Source organism: Dendroctonus ponderosae, unplaced genomic scaffold (genome assembly GCF_020466585.1).
Source record: "Dendroctonus ponderosae isolate FM_Combo_2020 unplaced genomic scaffold, Dpon_F_20191213v2 Dpon_F_20191213_4, whole genome shotgun sequence".
Classification (NCBI taxonomy): Eukaryota; Metazoa; Arthropoda; class Insecta; order Coleoptera; family Curculionidae; genus Dendroctonus; species Dendroctonus ponderosae.
The window spans coordinates 4083076-4105248 of record NW_026018611.1 but is presented as its reverse complement, the minus strand read 5'-3'; the positions used below and the strand labels follow the sequence as shown (position 1 = coordinate 4105248).

Below are 22173 nucleotides of genomic sequence, written 5' to 3'. Positions count from 1 at the left end.
CCCCCCCCCCTGGATCCGCCCTTGTCTAGTAGTAGTTGAATGGATGGAAGTGCAAAAAAACTTGCCTCTAGAATCTAGACGAATGTCCCAAATATTTGCTTGAAATGCTACTTTGAAACAAAAGCGCGCACTTACCCAGTTGAAAATGTGCCAAAACCACCAGAAAAAAAAACAGTTTAATCAAACGAAAGTGCGTTTAGAAACAGGTGACAAAGTAATTTTTGCGGGCAAACTATTTGGGAAATTTGTCGCCTCACTCAAGTAACCAAACGTGTATCCGCTTTTAGAAAACCGGAAAATCAGAAGCCGACGATCTGATTTCTAGTTACTTTCAACCGCCAACGAAGCGCGCCAATGAACTTCTGAGCCAATCCAGTGGGAAGATCGACACTCAGAAAGTAGTAAACGTTTGGAGAGGTAACTTTGGCTCAGACATATAAAGGCAAATCCTCAGCTTACTAAAAAATGCAGCGGAATAAGCTAATGGTTTGCCTTTACTGTTCACGCCAAAAAAAAGATGCGTATTATCTACTGAGAGAAAGGTCACACTCCTTTTCCAGATTTCGTCAAGAAAAGCAAAACTAGGTCTACTGAGAATTTAAAATTCGACTCCCCAAGCAGGACTTTTGTCGGGTCGAACACAAGGGGAATGGGAGGAAATTGGATGACATCGGGAGCAGGTACAAAAAAAACAAAACATTAGAATAAAACGCCTTTAAAACGAAACTGGTTTGTTTCAGGGTCGCCCTTTAATTTGGAGAGCTTGAAAAAACCGTTTCGACTGGAGGCATTGCCCGACATTGGAAAAACCAACAGCAAACAAACCCTTAACACCTTGGAACTGCTCTAAATAGTTCAACTATTTAGACTTACGTCTGAATCAAAACTAAATATATTTTATTACGTTCCTCAATATGTATATGTAAACTGTTATAAAGAGTAATTGTTACTTTACTAAGATGTTTATAATAGCGGTGTGTAAAATGTGTGATATTTTGTTACAAAAAGCGAATTTTATGAATAAACCAGAGTTTGAATTTTCATAGTAGAGCTTCTACGAGATAATCATCGAAAAATAAAACTAACCGCAACTTACTAAAACAACTGTAATAACAATAAATAGTCACAACAAACTTATATACATTCATCTTGCATGCACGGAAAAACTAGTCAATAATCGTTGAAATTTATTCTTTCCACTGTGCTACTGTTACGAGTCTATTCCAATTCCAAACTTTAATGTTTCTGAGTGTTTTGTAACTTCATGTTGCATGTCCAGAGCCATCGCCTTGTACTTCTTCGCTAGTTCCTCATTTTTAGCCACCCCATCCCCTTTGGCGTACATCTGACTTAAGTTTGCACAACTATACATGTTTCCCAAGTTGCAACCCTCAAGAGCAAACTTGAAGGCTTTCTCCATGTTTTTAGGTACATCATATTCAGATTTCGCGTCTTTTTCTCCGATTTTATTCCCATTTTTTGCCCCCGCTATGTACAAACCCGACAAGTAATAGCACGCCATTCCATTTTTGAAATTGCAGGCCTTCTCCAGCAAACCTACTCCCTAATATTATGAGGATTAGAGAGTGGAGGCTGATTTTCAACAGCTACTCACTTTTTTGATGTCTTGATTGAGTCCAAAGGACTCATTTTTCGTAACCAATAGTATGCCTTGATTAAAGCAGGCGTAGGGTTCGTCCAAGTTGCACCCTTTCTCAAAATAACTGTACGCTGCTGGGTAGTCGGTTTTCTTCACCCCTTTTCCCGTTATACAGTAGGCTCCGTATTTTAGGCAACTTTTTCCAAACTTATACTCATCGCAGTTGGTTTTATACACTTTGGCTGCCTTTTCGAAGTCTTTTTTAATTGCGTCCAGAAAGTCAGCCAGCAGGTGACAAACTAAAGGGTGACAAACTTGAAGAACTTTGCATTTCATCAATAATATCAGAGTATTATGCTAAATTATGGGGTTTTGTTATGTTCGCAAAAGGCAATGAATGATGAGATAAGCGAGGGCAATCATTCCAGGCAAACACTTTTGAAAGTTTCTAGAACTATGGGGAAATATTGAGGTTAAAAACTAGGCTATTTACCTTCGGGGTTCTTTTCGCTGTAGCAGCCAAACCTGTATTCAATTCCCAAATTTTTAATATAGTCCTTCACTTCACTTTCAGATTTCAGATCATAAGCCATTTCCTTGTTTTAAAATTTGAAAACTTTATAAAACAATTAATTTATAGGTTAAAATAAAATTCTTGACATCTAGATGTTAACTCATCAGAACTATCGTTCGAGTAGACCTAACAGTCTTTTGGAACTTGGACTCGCATGCTGTAGACAAGGTCAGAGACTGGAACTGGGCAAGCCATTTCTCTCGTGGTTCTTGGCAAAAGTACGGGTTTCCTTTACAAAGTTGTTGTTTCTTTAGTTTTTGAATAAATTATTCAGTTTGCTTTTGTTGTGGCTCAAAAATTTCATGACTCCAGTAAGAGTTAAGTGTTTAATTTGACGATATGTCCATTCTTTTTAAAATTTTGTATTGCTGATTGCTTAAAAATACATTTTGTTAAGCAATTAGTTCTTAATTTTTTTTATGAAAAACTTACTATGCAGTCATTTTCGATTTAAAAGGTCACTGATGAAATTGCAGCATCGGTTTAGTGTGTAATAAGAGCTTATATAATGCATACAAAAAATTTTCAGAATTTTTATTCAGACTGCCGTTGGACAAGAGCGCGGCAGGACAATAATATTTTGATCCCAACATAAAACACTGCGCTTCAGCATAAAGTATATTTAACACCAGTCTGTTTATTAACGATTAACAGCCGAATATTTTTAGGTCGTTCCTTCCATTTCATACTAAAAATAACGTTTTTATTTTGTTTATAGGAGTTAATTTTTTGCGCAGCAAACTCTGTTGCTCCAGTTTATTAATCGCAATTAAACAGTCGGTCTGCCGTGATATATGAACGCATGGTCGCAAAAAATGAGCTTTAAATTGCCATCAACAAGAAAATTAACACGCCAGTCGAAAACGGCAAATAATGCTACTTAAAGGTTCCAAGAAAGATGAGAGAGTCTAATGTATAGTAAATATGTATCTCTTTTGGGCGCGTTTTTTTAGAAAATCGAATTTATTCAATATGTTAGATGGATTTTCCAATCCCTTGTTCCAAAGTTTGTGTAATTAAACCTAAATTTTATCTATCCTTGAAGTGACTGCACTTTAGTTTCTAAGAAGACAACACAAAGATAAATGGGCTATTAATGTAGAAAATCTCTGGAAGCCTTGAACCCTAAGAGGCAGTCAAGGTAGAAACCTCGTGCATTTGCTAATATTGTACATACAGACGAACTGGGCATGCATTTTGAAAGAAAGGAAACTTCGTATTTGGAAAAGCGCCAAAAATCGCCAAATAATGATTCGGTCTGTAACAATATGCGAGAATTTAAAATTGAAATGTTTACTGTTAACATATTCAAAGAAGCATTATTTATTATATAAATTGGAATTACATAAAATTAATGAAAAGATAACATTCAAGTAGTCCAATTCCATAAAGGACCGGCAAAATTTTACAGTTCAACAACTCGTAATTTAGACTTTTGTAAACCTTCCCTTCATTTACAGCTTTTGCCAATAATCTCGCAAACATTTTTCATCTGCTAATCTAGTTGGTTTTGCAAGTTTATTGCGTTCTTGTTTCCGCATTGTCCTTGACAAAGATTTCTTTGTTAACTATTGTGAAACAGTTCACATTTAGATCAGAAACTTCTAAGTTTATTTCTCACTGGGCGCCTGACCAAAATCAAAGGCAATCTATACAGTATTTCAACAATATATTTATATTTAAATGCGTTTTAACCCCGAGATGCGGCTTCAGTTACATTTGCTTTTATTCGGCCTTAAAGTTTCTCAAAGCGCTTCTGAGCAAATATGAATCTAAAGGAAGCGGAGCAGTTGATTTATCACAACCATCACTCAAAAAAATGCACTGAAAAATATATAAAAGGCAAAAACAGAACAAAATATTTAGCAAAAAATGAGTGCAAGTTATTTAGAACCCTTTAAGTGTGAACCGAACACAAAACCCACAGATTTGCGCAACATACGTTCTCGTGGTCCTTCGAGTCGGATGGAAGATTAAGCGGCCAAATAAACATTCAAATTAGTGTTTAAAGTATTGGCAAAGTGATCCGTTTCTGAAAGACTCGCTTGTGCCCGATGTGAAAATACGGTCTTTGCCAAGTATGCGTTTGATGGGGCTTGAAAAAGCCAAAAATGTATTTCCAAAAAGTAGCGTCTTATGATGGCAACGATAAATAGCATGTGTTAGGAAAATTCGGACGTTCGAGGCGAAAAATCCTGAGTATAAATAGACTCTTGGTAATTTTTGCACGTAGTTTGACGTAGAAAGCACACTGATCGGTGCCAGAGTGGATTCCGCATTGGATTTTAGTCCAGCTTGGTGTACTGCGTTGTTTTCCATAGTGTTTACGGCGAAACAAAAAAGTTCCTACTATTAGCTGATTAGGGGAGGAAAGTTGTGAAACATTGAAGTTCAGTGACTCCGGTTCCACCAGCAACAAAGGTATGTCCAGAGTCCACCTAACAACATTTATGTAACACTTAATAAATTCCATATGGTATAAGTGCAACGCTACAATTGAACCCAATCGAATTCAAAATTGCTGCAGTTTATCCAAAAGTCAACCGAGTATTCCGGACGTTTTTTCCACTTCACCTTCCAGGGTTTTGCCAAATAAGCTCTTGCACTAAATGTTGCCACTCAAAAGACTCATCCTCTACTTATACAGCGCGCCGCATGGCATGTTTCCTCCTCCCCCAACGGTTGAAGATTTTAATACACCAAAACTCATGTGATTGAGCATTTTTCACCGTGCACGCGTTGCATTGTTCATTTGCATTCTGGTGGACAAAAGCCCACACAAGGTAAATATTGTTTTTATTTTTGTTGAAAACAAAGATCTGAGCGTATGACTGGTCGGTTCTATGCCAAAAACTATAAATATGTTCCGCATCATTGTATCAGCAAGCTGATAAATTTGTCAAAGAGTCTACAGATGAAGTAGAGGAAACACGGAAGTGACTCACAGTTGGAGACGTAGAAAGTGATTCTTCATTGACAAGAATAAAATAAATTCAAAACGGTTGTTTGGGGGAAACTAGTGCGCATTTATTGCTGTTTTTTTGATTAGTTGCAAAGTGAAATGTGCATTTTTTGCTATTATCCGCCTAATCCATCGAATCGGGTAAGTCACCGAGATGTTCCTACCGGTTAAATTTTATATTAGTTGCTATTATTGAACTAAAAAAGGCTGAGGCAGATTTTTTCTAACTGAAGAAAGTCTTTAACAAATTTTCGGGAAAAATCGTTAATTTTTCTGAAATAATCTTGATTGAAATCGTTCCTAGAAGAAAACACGTTCCGCACTTTGATTTTTCGGAATTCATCATTATTTTCGCATGTCTTAGTTTCAAACGGTTGTTCACATCAGTCATCAATCAGAACAATTTAATTTTATAAAATTCCAAGCTAAGCAACTTTTCGGAAACTTTCACAGATGCTTATTCAAGATAAATAAATTTATCTAATCTTGTCTTTCCGAATAAAATCAGATTTTGGTTTCAAAACTCCTGATTTTCTGAGCTAACTGGAAGAAAACGTTTCCGAGCGCAATGAGAAAATTGAATTGAAAATCAATCCAAGTTAGTTTACAGTATCGGAAATTCCGCATTTCACACTGACTGAAATAATTGTATGAAAAAGTGTTCCTCAAGGACTGTTTCGACTTAATTTCATACAAAGGCAACTCAGGCTCCGGAAAGGTTGAAGCCGCAAGCACTTAAATTTAAAGGAAAACTTAAACAGAGACTAAAAAATATATTCTAGTTTATTAGAGTTGCTAATATTAGGCCAACATCACTTGTTGATTGGCTTGGAAAACCGCTATTGGCAGATGATTTTCAGATATTATCGGGATAATGTAACACGTACTTCGGTGACATCGAGTCTGAACTTTATCTAAATGCTATAATTTACGCCAACAACCTTCAGACCCACCGATTTTTATTAATTAACAATCAAGTTCCACTTCAGTAAGTTGAGCGGTTTCAATGAATCGACTAGTTGAAAATCGGGGCTTGTTCACGTTCGTGTCTTACCATCACTATTTCTATTTATCCAAAGTTTACGTGAGTACTTTATGGAAAATTCGCTTCCCACATCGGTTTGAATAATTATCATCAGCTGGGTTTAGCCTGAAAATAACACTTCCGAAACCTGTTTTTTGCCAGTATTTTACATGGCGTTCCGTGCCATTATTCTGCATTTTTGGCTTTTGGTAGCAAAACCGAACTTGATCTTAAAAACGTTCTGCATAATTTTAGAAATGAATGGGGCGGAAGTAGCGTAGGATTAACAATGTGGTGAAATAATATCTATTCGTGAATTTTAAAAATGTATTTTTAAATATTACTACCATCAATGAGACTGCCAATATTTGAAAAGGGGTTTTCACGAATTTTCCGGTTTATTTTTGGAGACTTCAGGTAAGTGCGTGGATCAAGGAAACCTGCCAGCACCTCAATTCTATAAAACAATTATCTCTTAATAGCTCATAGCTTAAAAGCACTTTTCCTTCAAGTTTGGTGATTAGCAAAAAAATCTACGAGCGGTCAATTACCTTAACACTTGTCTTTGTTGGTAGGACACTAATGAAAGATCACTGGCCTCACGTGGTAGCGTTCTAAAAATTATATTTATAGAAAAACATTCTGGGAAATTTCAAATTCGTAATTTTCTCTTAATTGCCAGTCCTAAAAGGAATCATCGGGAACAATTGAAGCCGAAAACAGCTTAAAGCCACTGGGGGCTAATGCTTTTTCATACTAGATAAATTGTCCTAATTAACTTTTTGGGTTTTCGAAAAATATCGTTCTATTTCAGAACTTTAATGGTTTGTTGGCAAACATAATTATCAGCTGTTTAGGCGGTCGGCCTTCTGGAAAGCGTCGAAAATGTTTTTTCGCTGTCTATTTTTAACGTGATTGCAAGGTCTAGGTTTTTGATAATCGCATCATCAGTCAGAAGGAAAAACAAACCGTTAAATTAGTCGAAATACCTGATTAGAAGAAATAAAGTGTCTGGCAGGTGCCCATATACAGGGTGATTCAGCTTTCAAGTTCAAATGGATTTGAATTCAACTTTTGTCTGTTTTTCAAATTCATTCACAATTTCAACATGTTTAATAGATTGCAATTAAAGTTGGGCCACCCGGTATATTTTCGAATATTGACTCTGCACTAACGAGAAGAAGAATATTGAAACTGATCCTTTTTTGCATTGAATCAAGAAATCTTGTAGCTTTTACCGGCTTTGGCTTAGTTAATTTTTCAAAATATGAGCAGTTTTTCCAAGTTTTTAATCAATCTGAATTTTCTGTGTTAAAAAATCTCAGTTTTCCTAATTTAATCCAGAACTGGGAGCGATTGAGAGACATTTCCAAGACGAATGAATCAAATTACGCAAAACCGATTGCATAAAACACTTGTTGAAAAAATGCAACTTGCCCAGGTTTCGAAATTTTTCAAGAACACTCTGATGATGGCAACGGTTCGAAACGTCTACAGCCTATAGATCAACGATTTGCCTATTGAATATCAAAAGGGACTATTTGCTAGCTTTTGTCGTTTAGACGAACCTAATTGCAGACAACACAATTGTTGTTGTTCTCCGTACAATCAAAATTCAAGAAATTGTCCGAAAATCCCTTTTGGCGACAGGAATTTGACACTTTCTTATACAGAAGATACAAAAAACAAATTGGCCGTTGTGTAACACAATATTGCAAATATTTAACGCTTTCTTGACTTAAAGTTCCAACAATTGCAAAAACGTGACTTGAAGTTTACCCAAATTTGAAAAATTCGCCAAAACCAGCCTGATGATGGAGTACGCTAAAAACTTTCACGGTAAATTGGGCGGTTTCAATATTTAATTCAAATGCAGCTAACGGCTAAAAACACTTACTCACCTCGAATTCATTGCGTTTTCAAATCAGCTCGGTCTATTTTTTCTCTGTTATCACGCGGCAGTCATCCACTCAGTCAGGTTTTGAAAATTTCCCACTTCAGAATGAAAGCAGTAGATTTTTCATATTTTGAGTACGAAAAGCAGAAGCGTTTGCATCGATGCAGGCGAAAAATTCAAACATTTGCTAATTTTTCTGAGCCGCCCGAGTATCAACTTGCAAAATAAACGCGTTAAACATATACACAGCCAGGTTTAGAAAATTGCCCACTTCCGAATGAAAGCAGTACATTCTTGGTATTTTTAGTGCAAAAAGTAAAATCATTTGGCTAGATGTAGGTGAAATGCTAGTAAAGTCTGGGCAAACTTTAGATTTTTCAGAGCTGCCCGAGAATCAACTTGCACAATAAACGCGGTAAACATCTGCACAGCCAGGTTAAAAAAATTTCCCACTTCTAACTATCCGCAATAAATTGTTAATATTTTGAGCACCAAGACAAGCCAATTCTTCTCGCCACAGGCGAAAATTCAGAAAAATCGAAACATCTCAATTTTTCGAGCTGCCCGAATATCAACTTGCCAAACAAACGCGGCAAACATCTACACGGTCAGGTTAAAAAAAATGTACCCACTTCTAACTAATATCAGTAGAACCTTAATTTTCTGAGTACAGAAAGTACAGGAGTTCGTCTCGATGCCGGCGAAATTTTAGTAAAATCCGAATACATCCGCAATTTTGAGAGCCGCCAGAATATCAACTAGCTGAATAAGCGCGCGGTGGACATCTACACAGTCAGGTTTAGAAAATTGCCCACTCCAGACTAAAAACAGCATATTTTTCATATTTTCAACACAGAAAGTAGAAGGATGCGGTTAGATGCTGGTGAAATTTGAGCAAAATTCTCGGAAATTTTTATTTTTTAGAGCCGCCAGAATATCAACTTGCAGACCAAACGAGGTAGACTTCTACAGAGTCAGGTTGAGAAAATTGCCCACATCAGAGTAAAAGCAGTAGATTCTTTATATTTGTAGCACAACTATAGAAACACTCTTCTCCATGTAGGAGAAACTTCAGTAAAATCCGAACATCTTCTGATTTTTCGAAGCCGCCTGAATATTAACTTGCAAAATAAACGGGATAGACGCTATAAGCATGTTTAAAAATTGCCCAATTTAGAATTAAAACAGGAAATTTCTCATTGTTTGACCACACAAAGTAAAAGTAAAAGCATTATTTTCGGTGCAGGCGAAACTTCAGTAAAACTCTGTGTTTTTGGAGTTATGGAGCAAATATAAATATTTGCAGAAGTTGCATTGATAACCCTCAAACTCCCAAAGCGCCACCCGTAGAACGTATGAGAATACAGAAAATTTAGTCCTCATTTCCATTCTAGAACATGCCGACAGAATGCATCGCCAATCCCCTGCAGAGGGAGTTAGCAGATTCTATAATTCGCATGGTGCCTCTAGACGAGATAAGGATTTTACTGGCATGTGGCGCAAAGGTAAGCATTTCTTCGGCTAATTTTCCAGCGATCCACAGAAGGTAAAAATGAATTACTTTCGTAGGTGAATGAGCCAGTGACTCAAGGATTGATGCCCTTGCATTACGCGATTTGGCAAAAATACTACGAGGCGGCTCAACTGCTGCTTACCAGAGGAAGTGATGTGAATGCAACTGATGAATGTGGATACAGTCCATTGCATCTAAGTGCTGAACATGGGTAACTCAGCCACATCGAGCAAACGAGGCTTAAAAGCTCTAACTTTGGCTCTTTGCAGCTACACTGAATTTGTGCGCCTCCTACTGAAATCTGGAGCCAAAGTTGACTATCGGCCAGACACCAGGGATGAGTTTCCGAAGACTACGCATTGTGATGAACCTTTAAGACTGGCCATTAGGAATAAGCACAAAGATATCGCTAGGTTGTTATTGGGTAAGCAACCAAAGTGAAACTGTCCGAGGAGTCTAAGCGACGCTCAAAACACCAAATCATTGTTCCAGAACATGGAGCGGACCCCAATAAGCGCTACTTTTTTGGATCCGAAATCAACTTGGTCAGCGACTTGGACTTTTTGGAACTGTTGCTTACTTTCGGCGCAAACCCGGACAGTAGGGATAGATCAGGATTAACACCTCTGATGAAGGCGGTTCGGCAGGCAAACGTATGAATATAACTTTTTTTTAAACAATCCTCCAACCTTTGAATGTTATGGTGATTTGCAGAATATGGAAGCGGTTCTTCTGCTGTTGAAGCATGGAGCTGATGTTAATGCCATCGCTGATCAACGACATGATTATAGAACGGTAAGTAGGGCGATGGAAAGTAGGTTAGTGATTTGCATAAAATTTGGACAAAGCGTTACAAAAAAGGTAATTCAAAACTGGAATTCAGGAGGTGAATGGAGCGTTTTAAGACACAAAATTACTCCATTGATTGGCATTCGAACTGCACTTTATTTATGCTTTTGATCGGCTCGATCCGGGCTAAGTTTAAAACGATATTGACGACGTCGAGGAATCACTCCCATTGTTAAATTGTGTTTTATTATATGGTTCCGATGCACAAAATCCAGTCGGGTTGGGACACAATTTTTTATTAGTTTAAAATTACTTAAAACTTTTAGTAATTTAGAGCTTTGGGGCTGCACACTCTTAAGATTGTCGGGAGGCAAAGAACGTCGAGAAAGCAAAAATTGTCCTAATTATCTTCAAATATCGCACGCTAATGCGATTGGAGCGTCGTTCAGCCTTTTACATTTTGAGAAATTCGTATCACTTCCATAAATATGGACGGAAAAAATATCAAAGTGAGCCTTTCATTAAAAGACTTCTTTCGGAAGAACACAGATTTTATATAAAGTTCTTGTAATCATTGGATCAACTAATCCTAAAATAAAATTGCTTCCAGACTGTTAAAATTGTGTTGCACTTATGGAGAAACCGTCCACTGCTTTGTATTATAACAAAGCTTTATATAACAAAAGCTCTTATAACAGTACTTAACAATCAGGTTCTTCACTATGCCGTCCTATCTGGAAACACCGACATCATCAACCTCGTGATCAAACAAGGAGCCAAGCTGAATTACGATGAAGACTTTGACCTGGGCAAGCCCAGTCCCCTGGATTTGGCTATTTTGAAAGGAGATCCCAAAATAGTTGAACTGCTCATCCGCTCAGGTAACAGACCAGCTGAAGTAGGAAAAAATTGTGTAACTTCCATGCAATTTGGTTCCACAGGAGCAAATGTGAACTGCAGTTCCCCTATCATTGGATCGCCTTTACATGTAGCTTCTTCTGAAGGAATACCGAACAGGTCTGATATCTTGAAGGTAAGCGAATGATCTGCAAAGACTGTGGGAATGAATGGTGAATAATGCAAATTTGCAGATGCTTTTGCAAGCTGGCGCTGATCCGAACTTGAAAGTATTCACCGATGAATACGATCACAGTTCGCAACTGAGGCCTGTTCTTGTAGAGTACATAGCCAGCAACGAGTGTCCCAGTTTTGCAGTCATTAATATGCTGATCAAATATGGATCACGGGTATGGGATTAGTTCAAATGTTAATTTTCCTTATCAATAAACATTCTTCTATCAGGTGGTAATGAAGACCCAATTTCGAGACCCCGAAGGCATGCTGAACTGCCTTCACAACGTCGTTTCGAACGAGTCGATATTTTTCCTTCTCCTTGAAGCGTGCGAAGCTTTCGACCCGTGCATGATCAGAAGAAACCAAGTGGTTACGCATAGCCAGAAAACCAAACTCCTGGACCTGGCAAAGTATCCTCTAACTCTGAAGAAGCAAATCCGATTATACATGAGGAAACTGATGGGGTCGAGGCTCATGCACATTGCAGGCGGGTTCGACATCCCCATCTGCTTGAAGAAATATCTTCTGTTCGACTACAGCTGAGTCACGATCAGCCAGAATCACGGTGATCGATTTGTGATGGTTTATAAATTTGATTATTTCGACGATTTGTTTGGGTCGCAGGCTTTACAGCCTGTACTTTTGTAACAGAAACTATGTTTCTAAGATTTTTATTGGTAAAGTATAAAGGTAATTCAGCGGCCCCCATTAGGCTAAAAGCCTAAAGGTTTGTGCCTTTTGGGGGTCTTGTGATGATAGATGGCCACTTTCGATGTTTGGACTAACTGTAAACTAACACTTTTGCCGATGTAATGTTTTCCCATAGAGGAATGTAAAGTCGTTTAATGTAATTTTATTCAATATTAACAGTTACCCCGAATAAGTACTAAATGCTTTAAATTTTAAAGTTTCCAATAACTCTCGCCTTTGCTTACTTTTGCGCTTCTCAACCTTGAATAACTGCTTCAGACCTAATACTTCTTTAATGCATACTTAGAGCAAAGATAACATAGAATTTTAATGTCTTTTCCTCGCGTTTTTTCTCTTGCCCTGCTTATTCTGGAACCCCCTAATTCAACCGCAAATTAAAGAGTAATCTTTCCCGAAAAATGCAAATAAAAATCGTATTTTAACGATCGCCAAACAGCCGTTCCATTGGCTTACTACCTACTTAACAAATATTTTTGCAGCACGCTTATAATTGAAATTCTGCCATTATGTAACCACATGCATACTTGAAAGCTATTAACAGCTATTGATGACTGAATCACTCACTGCCGCTCTAAAAATGCACCAAAACAAAGATCCTCGAAATAACCCATAGAGAATGTCTTAAAATAACAATATTAGTTATTAGGTAAGCCAAAATGGGATTGTTTACACAGAATAATAAGTTATAGTATTTATTTTGGTTGTGTACTAACGGAACGTATGTATCGTTTTTATAATATCCCTGATGAAACTAACGTATTTTAATTTTTTTTAAGTGGTCATCTACAAAATAAAATTAAATTTTTTGAAGAAAACTCTTGCAGCTTCAAAGCAGTCACAACGAACATTCATAGAAGGAACCTGATAATTCCTCTTAATTGGTATTATTCATTTAGTTTTAATTTTTTCTATGGTAGTTTTATATATTTCTATCCATACTCTTTGTATATTTGTACTGACGAAATAAATTGTAAAATAAACAATTTTAGTGTTTTCTTTGTTCGCATCGTATCTAAACCTTTGAGCAAATACAGCAAATGAGCAAAAAAGTTTCAGTTAACTTGTTTAGCTTTAGTTGGTTTTTAATAGTATCAGATAGATTAGTTAACTGTTTTTTTTTCTTTTCAATAATGTTAACTCACTATCTCTCCCAAAATGAAAATGCTTCGACATAGGATTTGCTACTTTCATAGAAATTTGGCAACATGTTGGAGTGCAAACTATGATGGCGTTCGCTCTTTTCTTATGGAGAAGTAGTCAATTTAATGAGCTGAAAATGGTGAAAAACCGCATTTTTGCAAAAAATACCGCTAAGAAAACTTGTTGGGCAAAAAACGTGCAGCCCTGATCTTTTAAGCAGAGTATGAAGGTTTGAATAAACTGGCTTGCGCTTCTAGCAAGTACATGGTCCAAGCTCCGCTCAGCTGATGTTGACAACCAAACATAAACAAACATTGATTGTTTTGAAGGAGTTTTTCTTATTAATTTAATTTAAATATAACTGGATTGTTTAAACGCCCTTACCTTAAACACGTGCCAAGAGTTGAAATGGCTGCCCATCTGCAAGGAGGCAGAGTGGACATATCGTTGCTGCAAGCTGCTGCTTGGGGCAATTTAGTGGAGCTGTTAGAAAAATGCCCTGGAACCAAAGCGATTGTCTGGGATAGCTCTTTAGCAGGTATATATTCAGCCGAGGCTTTAGTCGGCTTTATGGGTATATCCACCAATCTCTTCAGGGCCTGTGGGCTTAATCGCAGAGTACATCAAGCTGCGAGAACATTCYGTCAGGAAAATGTACCCCTTGCGGCCCATACCATTACCTGAAACAGATGTAGATCATATAATTTTTATTGCTAGGCCAAAGCTTCATCTAATGGAYTATATTGGTAACTGTTAATAAATATTCCCGATGGTTTGCTTCACGCACGTCCCCCATTCTAGCGCGAAACGTGAAAGACGACGCCAAAGGCAAGCACAACTGTAAAAAGGAATATCACTTGTTCTTTGTACCGAAAAAGAGCCTGCTGTGTGAAGAGGCTTTAAAACATCAAGGCGTTTATGGCAATATGATTTTCATTGAGGAGTTCAAGTGCCAGCTTATTCCTTTTGATTCTGATGTTGTTTCAATGGAAATTCCGGAAGTTTTTAGGTGAACAGTCGTCAAATCAATTATCTGAAACACAACTATTTTTGGGGATTTTCGTTGTTTTTTTATAGGGAATATACAATAGAAAATGACCCAACGTATATTTACCAAACCGCTCAAGCCATTATATTCCTGCAGAAATTGTATGGTCCGATTCCAAGAGTTTGGGGCAAAGGTACGGTTCACATTTATCACACTTTTACCTATTTATTTTGGGTAATGTTTTCCACTAGGAGTGGCCGCAAAGCAAGTGTGGGACTTGGTGACTCGCCTCCAAAGGGAACAGAGAAGCTCTGAGGACACAAAATCCAATCAAACCTCATGCATTGATCAAATCTTGCTAATTGATCGATCAGTGGATTTGATCACACCGCTAGCAACTCAATTGACTTACGAGGGTTTAATTGATGAAATTTTTGGTATCAACAACGCGACCGCCAATTTCCCCATAGACAACTTCCTAAGCACCGAAGAACGAACCACAGAGTCATTGTCTGAGGACAAGAAGCAAGTGATTTTAAACTCAGCAGATAAACTGTTTTCCGATATCAGAGACAAAAGCTTTAATGCTGTAAGTGGCTCTAATTCTTCAAAAAAAAATGCAAATGTTTTATTTAATAGGTCACAATATATTTGGCCAAGCAAGCCAAAAGCGTGGCATCCCAAATGGAGAACGCTCAGGATAAATCGGTCAAGGAAATGAAACTTTACGTGCAAAGATTGCCCCAAATGTTGACGAAAAAGAAACAACTCGCCACTCATACTTCGATTGCTGAATGTATCAAGGAATACACGGATCGGGATGATTTTTTTGATACTTTGAAGGTGATATTGTACAAACGAAATCGCAATAGCGAAGCTTAACTGAAATTTCTAGGCTGAACAAGAGTTTTTGAGCTGCTTTGAGGTAGATAAACCCAGTCCCTATATTGAGGAGCTGATGGCACAAGGAAAACCCATGATTAAAGTGCTGAGACTGATTTGCCTGCAGTGCATTTGCTCATCTGGACTCAAGCCGAAGGTTTTAGACGGTTATAAACGAGAATTAGTGCAGGTAAGCACGAATATCATCCGCTCAAACATATTCCATCCATTCGCTGCAATAAAAGCATATTTCCAGGTATACGGGTTGCAAGCACTTCTAGCCATAACAAAGCTGGAAAAAGTTGGGATGCTCAAACTGCAGTCGGGTACTAGGCAATACACCGTTCTAAGAAAAGTAATTTTCTGGATTTGTTTTATTGCTGATTTTATTGAGTAATTTGCAGACGCTTCGCCTGGTTATGGAGGATGTTTCGGAGATAAATCCCACGGATATTTGCTATGTGCACAGCATTTATGCCCCTCTAAGTGTACGCTTAGCGGAACAAGTAACGAAAACTGGGGGCTGGAAGCAACTGCACGATGTTTTAGGGCTTTTGCCAGGTAATGCGAATGTGTGGCCTAGTTCAAACCAGAATATGCGTGTAAACTAAAAAAATGTTTAATGAAAACCGCGAGTCTATGAAGAATTTTTTAAAGCGAGAACACTATTTGGTGTGAAAGTCTATTTTGAGGCCATTTACTATACCGAGACCATATAGAATTCAGGACGGTTTAAAGAAAACTTCCAACTTCCAGCTTACGAAAACTTCCATTTTAAGTGAATTTGTTTTATCCAGGTCCTACATTGGATGAATCGCCAACAATTCCTTCAAATGTAATCCAGAACGTAGATAGTCCAAAAGTGGTGCTAGTTTTCTTTATCGGTGGTTGCACGTTTGCGGAGGTGAGACCATTTCCACCAAACCTTGTGAAAACTGTGATATTGTGATCTTTTCCAGATATCAGCGTTAAGGTTCCTCTCTCAACAAGAAGACTCCAACGTGGAATTTGTGATAGCAACGACAAAATTGATCAATGGAAACACCTTCCTTAAGTCTATAATAGAAGCTTAAATATTCTTGTATTATTCCAACTTGTTCATATTATTTATTGTTTAAGAGCACTTTTGTATAAGAAAAAGATTGTGCAGTTACCGAAAATTAAACTTATCTACGCCTTGGATGATGGACGCATTAAGTGATTTAAAAACTCAAATATCTGTTTTACCTATCCAATTATCTTTTCCACGATAAATTTGCTAAATCCACCGTTGATAATTTCCTTATCCGTCATCGTTGCATTAACTAAACCGTAAACCATATTTTTTTCACATTGATGTAGGGATTACTATGGAATTAGACATGTTTCGATAGATTTGATTTACGTCGCATCAAATTTTAATCCACATAAGCATGTTGTGTTAATGATAAATATGTCACATAATTACTTAGATCATGCTAAAATATTCAAACATTCATTGCACTGTTTAATTTGAAGTTATTCATATTTCCCAACTTAATTAAATATTAAATACGATGGGGTGATGATCCCCTTTCAAACAAAAAAGCGTAGGTAAATCTTCCTTAAGTAGATACTTGACTCTAATCTAATTTTAAATATATTGCGTCGGAAGTTTTACTCATGTTAAGCGGGAGACTAAAAATGGTACAATTTATCATGCTCGATGTTGTTACAAGTTTCCCAAATGACCGTTTCACTACCTTAACACACTGCTTCTGCGTCTTCAAGAGCGAGTATCTTCGAGAAATTCACTCAACCTTTTTCTGCGTGTTCGTCAACCCAGTAGCTTTTTGTAAGGATTGCATTTTTTGCCAGTGTTTATTCCTGTGCATTATTTTCTTATTATTTACTACTCATATGATAGAAACTGCCGTTATCAGGCGGCACTTAAAAACATAACTTGTAGGGATCCGTAAACCCTCTGATTAGCAAAAGTGTCCGCGGCTTAATCCAAATTAATAAATCGAAGGATTATCAATAAATCAGACGGTCATCATTTAAACACGAATTATTTGTGTCATCGTTTGTTTCATATAAAAGCCACTGCTATTCGCAGCAAAAAGCATTCTGGTAGCTTGCTTCAAAGAGTACCAAGATGAAATTCGCCGTATTTGCCTTTGTTTGTTTGCTCAGTACCTTCGTCTCTGCCGAAGAGGTCGAGGTAAGTCATCATTTTTGCGATTTTATGGATAATAGTGAGATTTTTTCTACTAGGAGTTGGGATATGACTGGGACAACATCAAAAGTCTCGATATCTTCGTAGAACCTATCGGGCCCGCTGAATACGTTCCTCCCCAAGCCGGACTTAGAATCATCGGTGGAAACGTTGCTGCACGTAATGCCTTCCCTTACCAAGCTGCCCTCATCATCAACAACTCTGGTTTCTGCGGTGGTTCCATCATCAGCAACCAATGGGTTCTGACTGCTGCTCACTGTGTTGACACGTAAGTTGCAGGCCACGTAGTGTTGGAGTAGACTAATGGAAGCGAGTTTACAGCGCCAGCTCTGTTCAATTGATTCTTGGTGCTCACAACCCATCCACCACAGTGAACGAACCCACTCAGGTTCGTGTTGTCGCAAACGCCCGTGTGGTTCACACCGGATGGAACGGAAACACCATGCAAAACGACATCGCTCTTCTTAGGGCCGCCTCCATCCCAGTTGGTTCCTCCGGAATTTCCTCTGTCTCTTTGGCTCCAGCCTCCTCTGGAACTTTCGCTGGATCCACCGCTGTTCTCTCCGGATGGGGTAAAGATCATTATTACTGAACCCGCTTCAAAGCCGTTTGGTTCCTGTTGGCCACAGCCTAAAGGAAAAATTGAACTTTCTAGGCAGAACCAGTGATGCCAGCAACTCCATCGCCGCTGAATTGAGGACCGTTCAATTGCCCATCATCACCAACGCCGTGTGTGCTAACTCCTACGGAACCATCATCACCAATCAAATCATCTGTACTTCGGGAGCCGGCAACCGTGGAGCTTGCAATGGTGACTCTGGTGGCCCATTGGTTGTAAGCGGTGTTGAAGTTGGTGTTGTCTCCTTCGGATCCAGACTTTGCGCTGCCGGAAACCCAACTGCCTACGCTAGAGTTTCCGCCTTCAGAGCATGGATCACCTCCAACTCTGGCGTCTAATCGACAATTCGCTATGAGAATATCTTGAACTTTGTAAAACCCTTCAGCTAATAAATGCATTTGATTTAAGTAGATCGTTTTTATCCACCATGTCGTTTCTTCGTTTAAGTTGAAGGCTCATTTTGGTAAGATCGGCCGTAGGTAAGTGACCCCAACATTTTCCATAAGCTCTTGTATGCTAACTTTGAAAAATCGATCTGGTAAATGATCTTCAATAGTATTTCGAAAGATTGGATCAAATCTTTGTACAGCATTTCACTACCAAATGGAAGCAAAATTCTATCTAGTCTTAAAAGTTGTATTTTGCAACGCGGAGTATACAGCTGAAGTACTTTAGCTGTTCCAGTTGTCTGGAATATAACCAATTTTTTTTACAAATAAAAATTGTCGAGTCGGACCTAACTGTGTTGATCCGCTTTGGGCAAGCGGTGAATCTTGAGTGTATCGGAACAAAAACTACCAGATTTTTTTATTCCGAAACAACTGTTTTTTGTAGAGTTTATGCCCTGTTCATCTTTTTTGTGCTATTGGTAAAATCTTGCAGCAGAAAACAGTTCTGGACATTTTTGTACCAAGACACTCAAGAATTAACCACTTGCCCAAAGCGGATGAACTCGGTTGCATCATCAAATCTATCGAGTTGCATTAAAAACCCTCGCATCATTCCCCCAAAATAAAAAAAAATAAGAAGAAAGAAATTTAGCCATCCATATGAGAAGACGTCATTTTTTTTACAACAATCAACATTTTTACCTAATAGAAGAAGCCATTTGATCATGTTGATCATTGCCATCATTTGAAATCATCAAAAACTCAAACTGTAATACGATACAAAAAAACATTTTTCGGCTCAACGGATGCACGATTTTCTTAATCCAAAACCTTGGTTAAAATTAGAATTCCATCAACGTAAAACTAGCCAAGAAAAGCAGTTTAGCGCAACAGTTTCAGCGAATTAAGTTCACGTTTATTCATGATAAATTTTTGAAAAATGGGGTGCCATTTTTCATTCCACTTAAATTATTTTCAAAATAACAAATAATTGAAACTAGAAACTAAACTTAGATACAAACTGAAAACAATACGGACGACAAAAGTAAATGAATTAGAGGGGGTTTGAAATTCGATTTACTCTCAAGTTGACACAGGCATGTTTACAAAACACATAACAAAAACCCCACACAATCTATGTTCCTTTCCTTTGGCTAAATCCTTCTTGCGACTAATATAATTTCGAAATTTGCATATATTTTTGCAAGTGTTGCAAATTTTTTGTCGCAAGTAATATACAGGGTGGGCAAATTTCGATGGTTTTAATGATAATCTCAATAACTAACGAAGACAGGAAAAAATACGCCGTTCATCCTCAATGTTTTTCCTGCTACACTAAAGGACGAAATTCAAAATTGTCAATTGCGTGTTAAGTTTTCCAGCTATAAGCAAAACTCGATGTTCTCCATTTTCTTTATATGGCGATAGCTGGATGATCTGATGAATTTGGAGAAAATTATTTGCACATTCTACGCACACTTTGTTTAGTGAATCTGAAAACCTCTAGAATTCTCTTGTTTTGCTAAATTCGCCTTTTTAAAAATTGGAAAAAATAATAACGCAACAATATATTAATTAAAACGTCATTCTGGCCTTGTACAACAAAAAACAAAACGGATTAAAAGATAAACGTGATGGATGAGCCATAAATAAAACAGTTTTAATCTGATATATATAAAAAAGACGGATTAGCCATTTTCTACGCTTCCCGTATAAAAGAACGGACATTTTCGACTTAAACCAGTTAAGTTTGATGCCAAGATGAAAATTGCTCTGTTCGCTTTGGTCTCCCTAATTGGTGCAGTTGCTGCAACTGAAACCTTAGAGGTAACTGTGTATACATATAATAGTATAATAATTAAAGAATAATGACCGTAAGAGGCGCGTGTTGCACTGTACTTTATCCCGAGGACTATTATTGAAGACATGCTTAAGTAGATGGATTAATTACTACCTTTCTCTATAAAACCTCTGTTTTTTGTGTTCATTTTACTCCTCTTACTCCTTCAGGTGTGAAATTGAACCCTTGGGACACATAAGCTCCATTACAATTAACTAGACCCATTCCCATAATTATGGATCATGAGCCATGGATAAACGCTTAAGTTTTCCCCAATTCTTTCCATCTTACACGTTTTTTCCCTCCATAGGAATTTGGCTATGACTGGGACAACATCAAAGGTCTAGATCTATTTGTAGAGCCAATTGGGCCAGCTGAATATGTGCCTCCTCAAGCGGGACTAAGAGTGATCAATGGAAACGTGGCTGCCAGAGGCGCCTTCCCCTATCAAGCTGCCCTCATCATCAACAACTCCGGTTTCTGCGGAGGTTCCATTATCAGCAACCTCTGGGTATTGACTGCTGCTCATTGCGTTGACACGTAAGATTTGGCCAACTTTCTTGCATAGTAGCGACTGCAAACACTGAGAGAATGTTTCCAGAGCTTCTTCCGTCCAAGTGATCCTTGGCGCTCACAATCCAAGAACCACCGTGAATGAGCCAACTCAGGTCAGACTTGCTGCCAATGCCCGTGTTGTGCACACAGGATGGACCGCCAGTACTCTGCAAAACGACATTGCTGTCCTCAGAACTGCTAATATTCCGGTTGGACAAACTGGAATTTCTACTATTGCCTTGGCCCCTGCTAACTCTGGAACGTTTGCCGGATCTACTGCCGTTTTCTCTGGCTGGGGTGCGTTTACTCACACAAATACGTTTGCAGCCTTAGTTTCATTACGTAAATATTCCAGGTAGAACGAGCGACGCCAGTACCACCATCGCTAATGAGCTGAAAACTGTTCAATTGCCAGTTATTACCAACGCTGTTTGTGCCAGCGCTTATGGAAGCATCATCACCACCCAAATCCTCTGCACTTCAGGAGCAGGAAACCGTGGAGCCTGCAGTGGTGATTCTGGAGGTCCCTTGGTGATCAACGGGGCTGAAGTTGGAATCGCTTCTTTTGCAGCCAGACAGTGTGCGGCTGGACATCCAACTGGATTTGTCCGAGTATCCTTCTTTAGAAACTGGATTGCATCCAATTCCGGTGTATAAAACACTGTTTTTTTTGTAAATAATTTGTAATATATTTGATTAATAACAATTTGCGTTGTTCATTGGTGGAGTGCATTCACTTATTGCTAGTTGATTAAGTAGGTACTCCAGCCTCTTTTGTATCTAGTTTATAAGGCAAGGTCTATTCTGTAAAAGTTAGGCGTTTTGATTTTTAGTCATCATCAGGCAATTTTCAAGAGTTTTCCAAAGTCGCATGTGACTTTTGAGGATGTTTAAGCAGTTCGGAGTTTTATAGACCGTTTTATTCGCTCAAGAACCTGCAAATTAAGCAAGTTATTTTTGTTCCCCTTTTGTAGGAAAAAGGGTGCTCTATTAGTGAAAAACGTTTCGATTTTGAATCACTTTCAGGATTTTTTCAAATTTCACTAAAAACCAGTTGGGTGAAAACTTCCGATTCTAAGAGCTCAGGTTATTTCTCGGATTTTAAAATTTTGCAGTTGTTCATGCCGGCTTAAGTTTGCCATTGATTCTCTCAGAAAGCAGTGAAGCTAAAGACTCACTTTCGGCTGCATTTGAAAAGCACAGTGCGTTTTAAATGTGGAAAAAGTTTCGGCTTTGACTCGTAGTCAGGCAATTTTCAAACATTTTTCAAAGTGGCAGATGATTTCTGCGGATGTTTAAGCAGGTCGAAAGTGTTTATAGACATTTGCTTAATAATTTCCAAATTTAGCCAGTTATTTTTGGTCCACTTTTGTAGGACACTGGGTCCAGGGGCGGATCCAGCTTTAAAGTCAGGGAGGG

At 38.1% G+C, this 22173-nt stretch overlaps 5 protein-coding genes and 1 long non-coding RNA gene across 10 annotated transcripts in view; 5 read left to right on the top strand and 1 right to left on the bottom strand.

Moving 5' to 3' along the window:
* The window catches only part of LOC109544101 (osmotic avoidance abnormal protein 3), a gene marked incomplete at its 5' end in the record, with an annotated part of 9572 nt that extends 8403 nt beyond the window's left edge, over positions 1 to 1169 (top strand). Inside the window, 3 exon segments of one of the 3 annotated variants that reach the window (XM_048665712.1) lie at positions 288 to 417; positions 561 to 680; positions 741 to 1169. In XM_048665712.1, coding sequence (XP_048521669.1) covers positions 288 to 417; positions 561 to 680; positions 741 to 850 — 360 coding nt within the window. In that variant the 3' untranslated portion in view covers positions 851 to 1169. 3 annotated transcript variants of the gene reach the window in all.
* LOC109544100 (cytochrome c oxidase assembly factor 7 homolog) lies at positions 1093 to 2321 on the bottom strand. The gene is made up of 3 exons (XM_019914139.2): positions 2094 to 2321; positions 1616 to 1899; positions 1093 to 1564 (listed from the first exon to the last, which is right to left on the bottom strand). The coding sequence occupies exons 1-3, from the start codon at positions 2191 to 2193 to the stop codon at positions 1211 to 1213; spliced, it is 738 nt and encodes a 245-aa protein (XP_019769698.1). The 5' UTR covers positions 2194 to 2321; the 3' UTR covers positions 1093 to 1210.
* Positions 2322 to 4198: 1877 nt separating this feature from the next.
* LOC109544059 (ankyrin-1) lies at positions 4199 to 13127 on the top strand. Of its 3 annotated transcripts, none has more exons than XM_019914078.2 (10): positions 4199 to 4595; positions 9452 to 9562; positions 9627 to 9781; positions 9840 to 9994; positions 10063 to 10223; positions 10285 to 10365; positions 11072 to 11240; positions 11301 to 11392; positions 11451 to 11606; positions 11662 to 13127. In XM_019914078.2, the coding sequence occupies exons 2-10, from the start codon at positions 9455 to 9457 to the stop codon at positions 11974 to 11976; spliced, it is 1392 nt and encodes a 463-aa protein (XP_019769637.1). In that variant the 5' UTR covers positions 4199 to 4595; positions 9452 to 9454; the 3' UTR covers positions 11977 to 13127. The 3 variants fall into 3 exon arrangements, with proteins under 3 accessions (XP_019769637.1, XP_019769635.2, XP_019769636.2); XM_019914076.2 differs by lacking the exon at positions 4199 to 4595 and adding an exon at positions 4774 to 4957; XM_019914077.2 differs by lacking the exon at positions 4199 to 4595 and adding an exon at positions 5060 to 5277.
* Positions 5286 to 7155, top strand: LOC125504159. Its single transcript, XR_007281318.1, has 2 exons — positions 5286 to 6220; positions 6416 to 7155. It is a non-coding gene; the product is annotated as an uncharacterized LOC125504159 (long non-coding RNA).
* A 333-nt stretch (positions 13128 to 13460) lies between the features above and the next one.
* Positions 13461 to 16336, top strand: LOC109544058 (vacuolar protein sorting-associated protein 33A). The gene is made up of 11 exons (XM_019914075.2): positions 13461 to 13822; positions 13881 to 14030; positions 14086 to 14293; positions 14362 to 14465; positions 14524 to 14861; positions 14912 to 15115; positions 15168 to 15344; positions 15411 to 15509; positions 15559 to 15715; positions 15952 to 16058; positions 16114 to 16336. The coding sequence occupies exons 1-11, from the start codon at positions 13693 to 13695 to the stop codon at positions 16225 to 16227; spliced, it is 1788 nt and encodes a 595-aa protein (XP_019769634.2). The 5' UTR covers positions 13461 to 13692; the 3' UTR covers positions 16228 to 16336.
* Positions 16337 to 17224: 888 nt separating this feature from the next.
* LOC109544109 (transmembrane protease serine 9) lies at positions 17225 to 21460 on the top strand. Its single transcript, XM_019914149.2, has 8 exons — positions 17225 to 17336; positions 17390 to 17619; positions 17673 to 17923; positions 18007 to 18305; positions 20076 to 20186; positions 20510 to 20739; positions 20801 to 21051; positions 21110 to 21460. The coding sequence occupies exons 1-8, from the start codon at positions 17271 to 17273 to the stop codon at positions 21409 to 21411; spliced, it is 1740 nt and encodes a 579-aa protein (XP_019769708.2). The 5' UTR covers positions 17225 to 17270; the 3' UTR covers positions 21412 to 21460.
* Positions 21461 to 22173: the final 713 nt, after the last annotated feature.

What these genes read in the sequence shown, in the direction of transcription:
- LOC109544100 (XM_019914139.2), bottom strand. Translation starts at nt 2,193, where the DNA reads ATGGCTTATGATCTGAAATCTGAAAGTGAAGTGAAGGACTATATTAAA. An exon ending in CAGCGAAAAGAACCCCGAAG is followed by an intron (nt 1,900 to 2,093) that starts GTAAATAGCCTA and finishes GTCACCCTTTAG; the next exon opens with TTTGTCACCTGCTGGCTGAC. An exon ending in TCAATCAAGACATCAAAAAA is followed by an intron (nt 1,565 to 1,615) that starts GTGAGTAGCTGT and finishes TCATAATATTAG; the next exon opens with GGAGTAGGTTTGCTGGAGAA.
- LOC109544059 (XM_019914077.2), top strand. Translation starts at nt 5,236, where the DNA reads ATGTGCATTTTTTGCTATTATCCGCCTAATCCATCGAATCGG. An exon ending in AGGCGGTTCGGCAGGCAAAC is followed by an intron (nt 10,224 to 10,284) that starts GTATGAATATAA and finishes GGTGATTTGCAG; the next exon opens with AATATGGAAGCGGTTCTTCT. An exon ending in AACGACATGATTATAGAACG is followed by an intron (nt 10,366 to 11,071) that starts GTAAGTAGGGCG and finishes CTTAACAATCAG; the next exon opens with GTTCTTCACTATGCCGTCCT.
- LOC109544109 (XM_019914149.2), top strand. Translation starts at nt 17,271, where the DNA reads ATGAAATTCGCCGTATTTGCCTTTGTTTGTTTGCTCAGTACCTTCGTC. An exon ending in CGCTGTTCTCTCCGGATGGG is followed by an intron (nt 17,924 to 18,006) that starts GTAAAGATCATT and finishes TGAACTTTCTAG; the next exon opens with GCAGAACCAGTGATGCCAGC. An exon ending in TGCCGTTTTCTCTGGCTGGG is followed by an intron (nt 21,052 to 21,109) that starts GTGCGTTTACTC and finishes TAAATATTCCAG; the next exon opens with GTAGAACGAGCGACGCCAGT.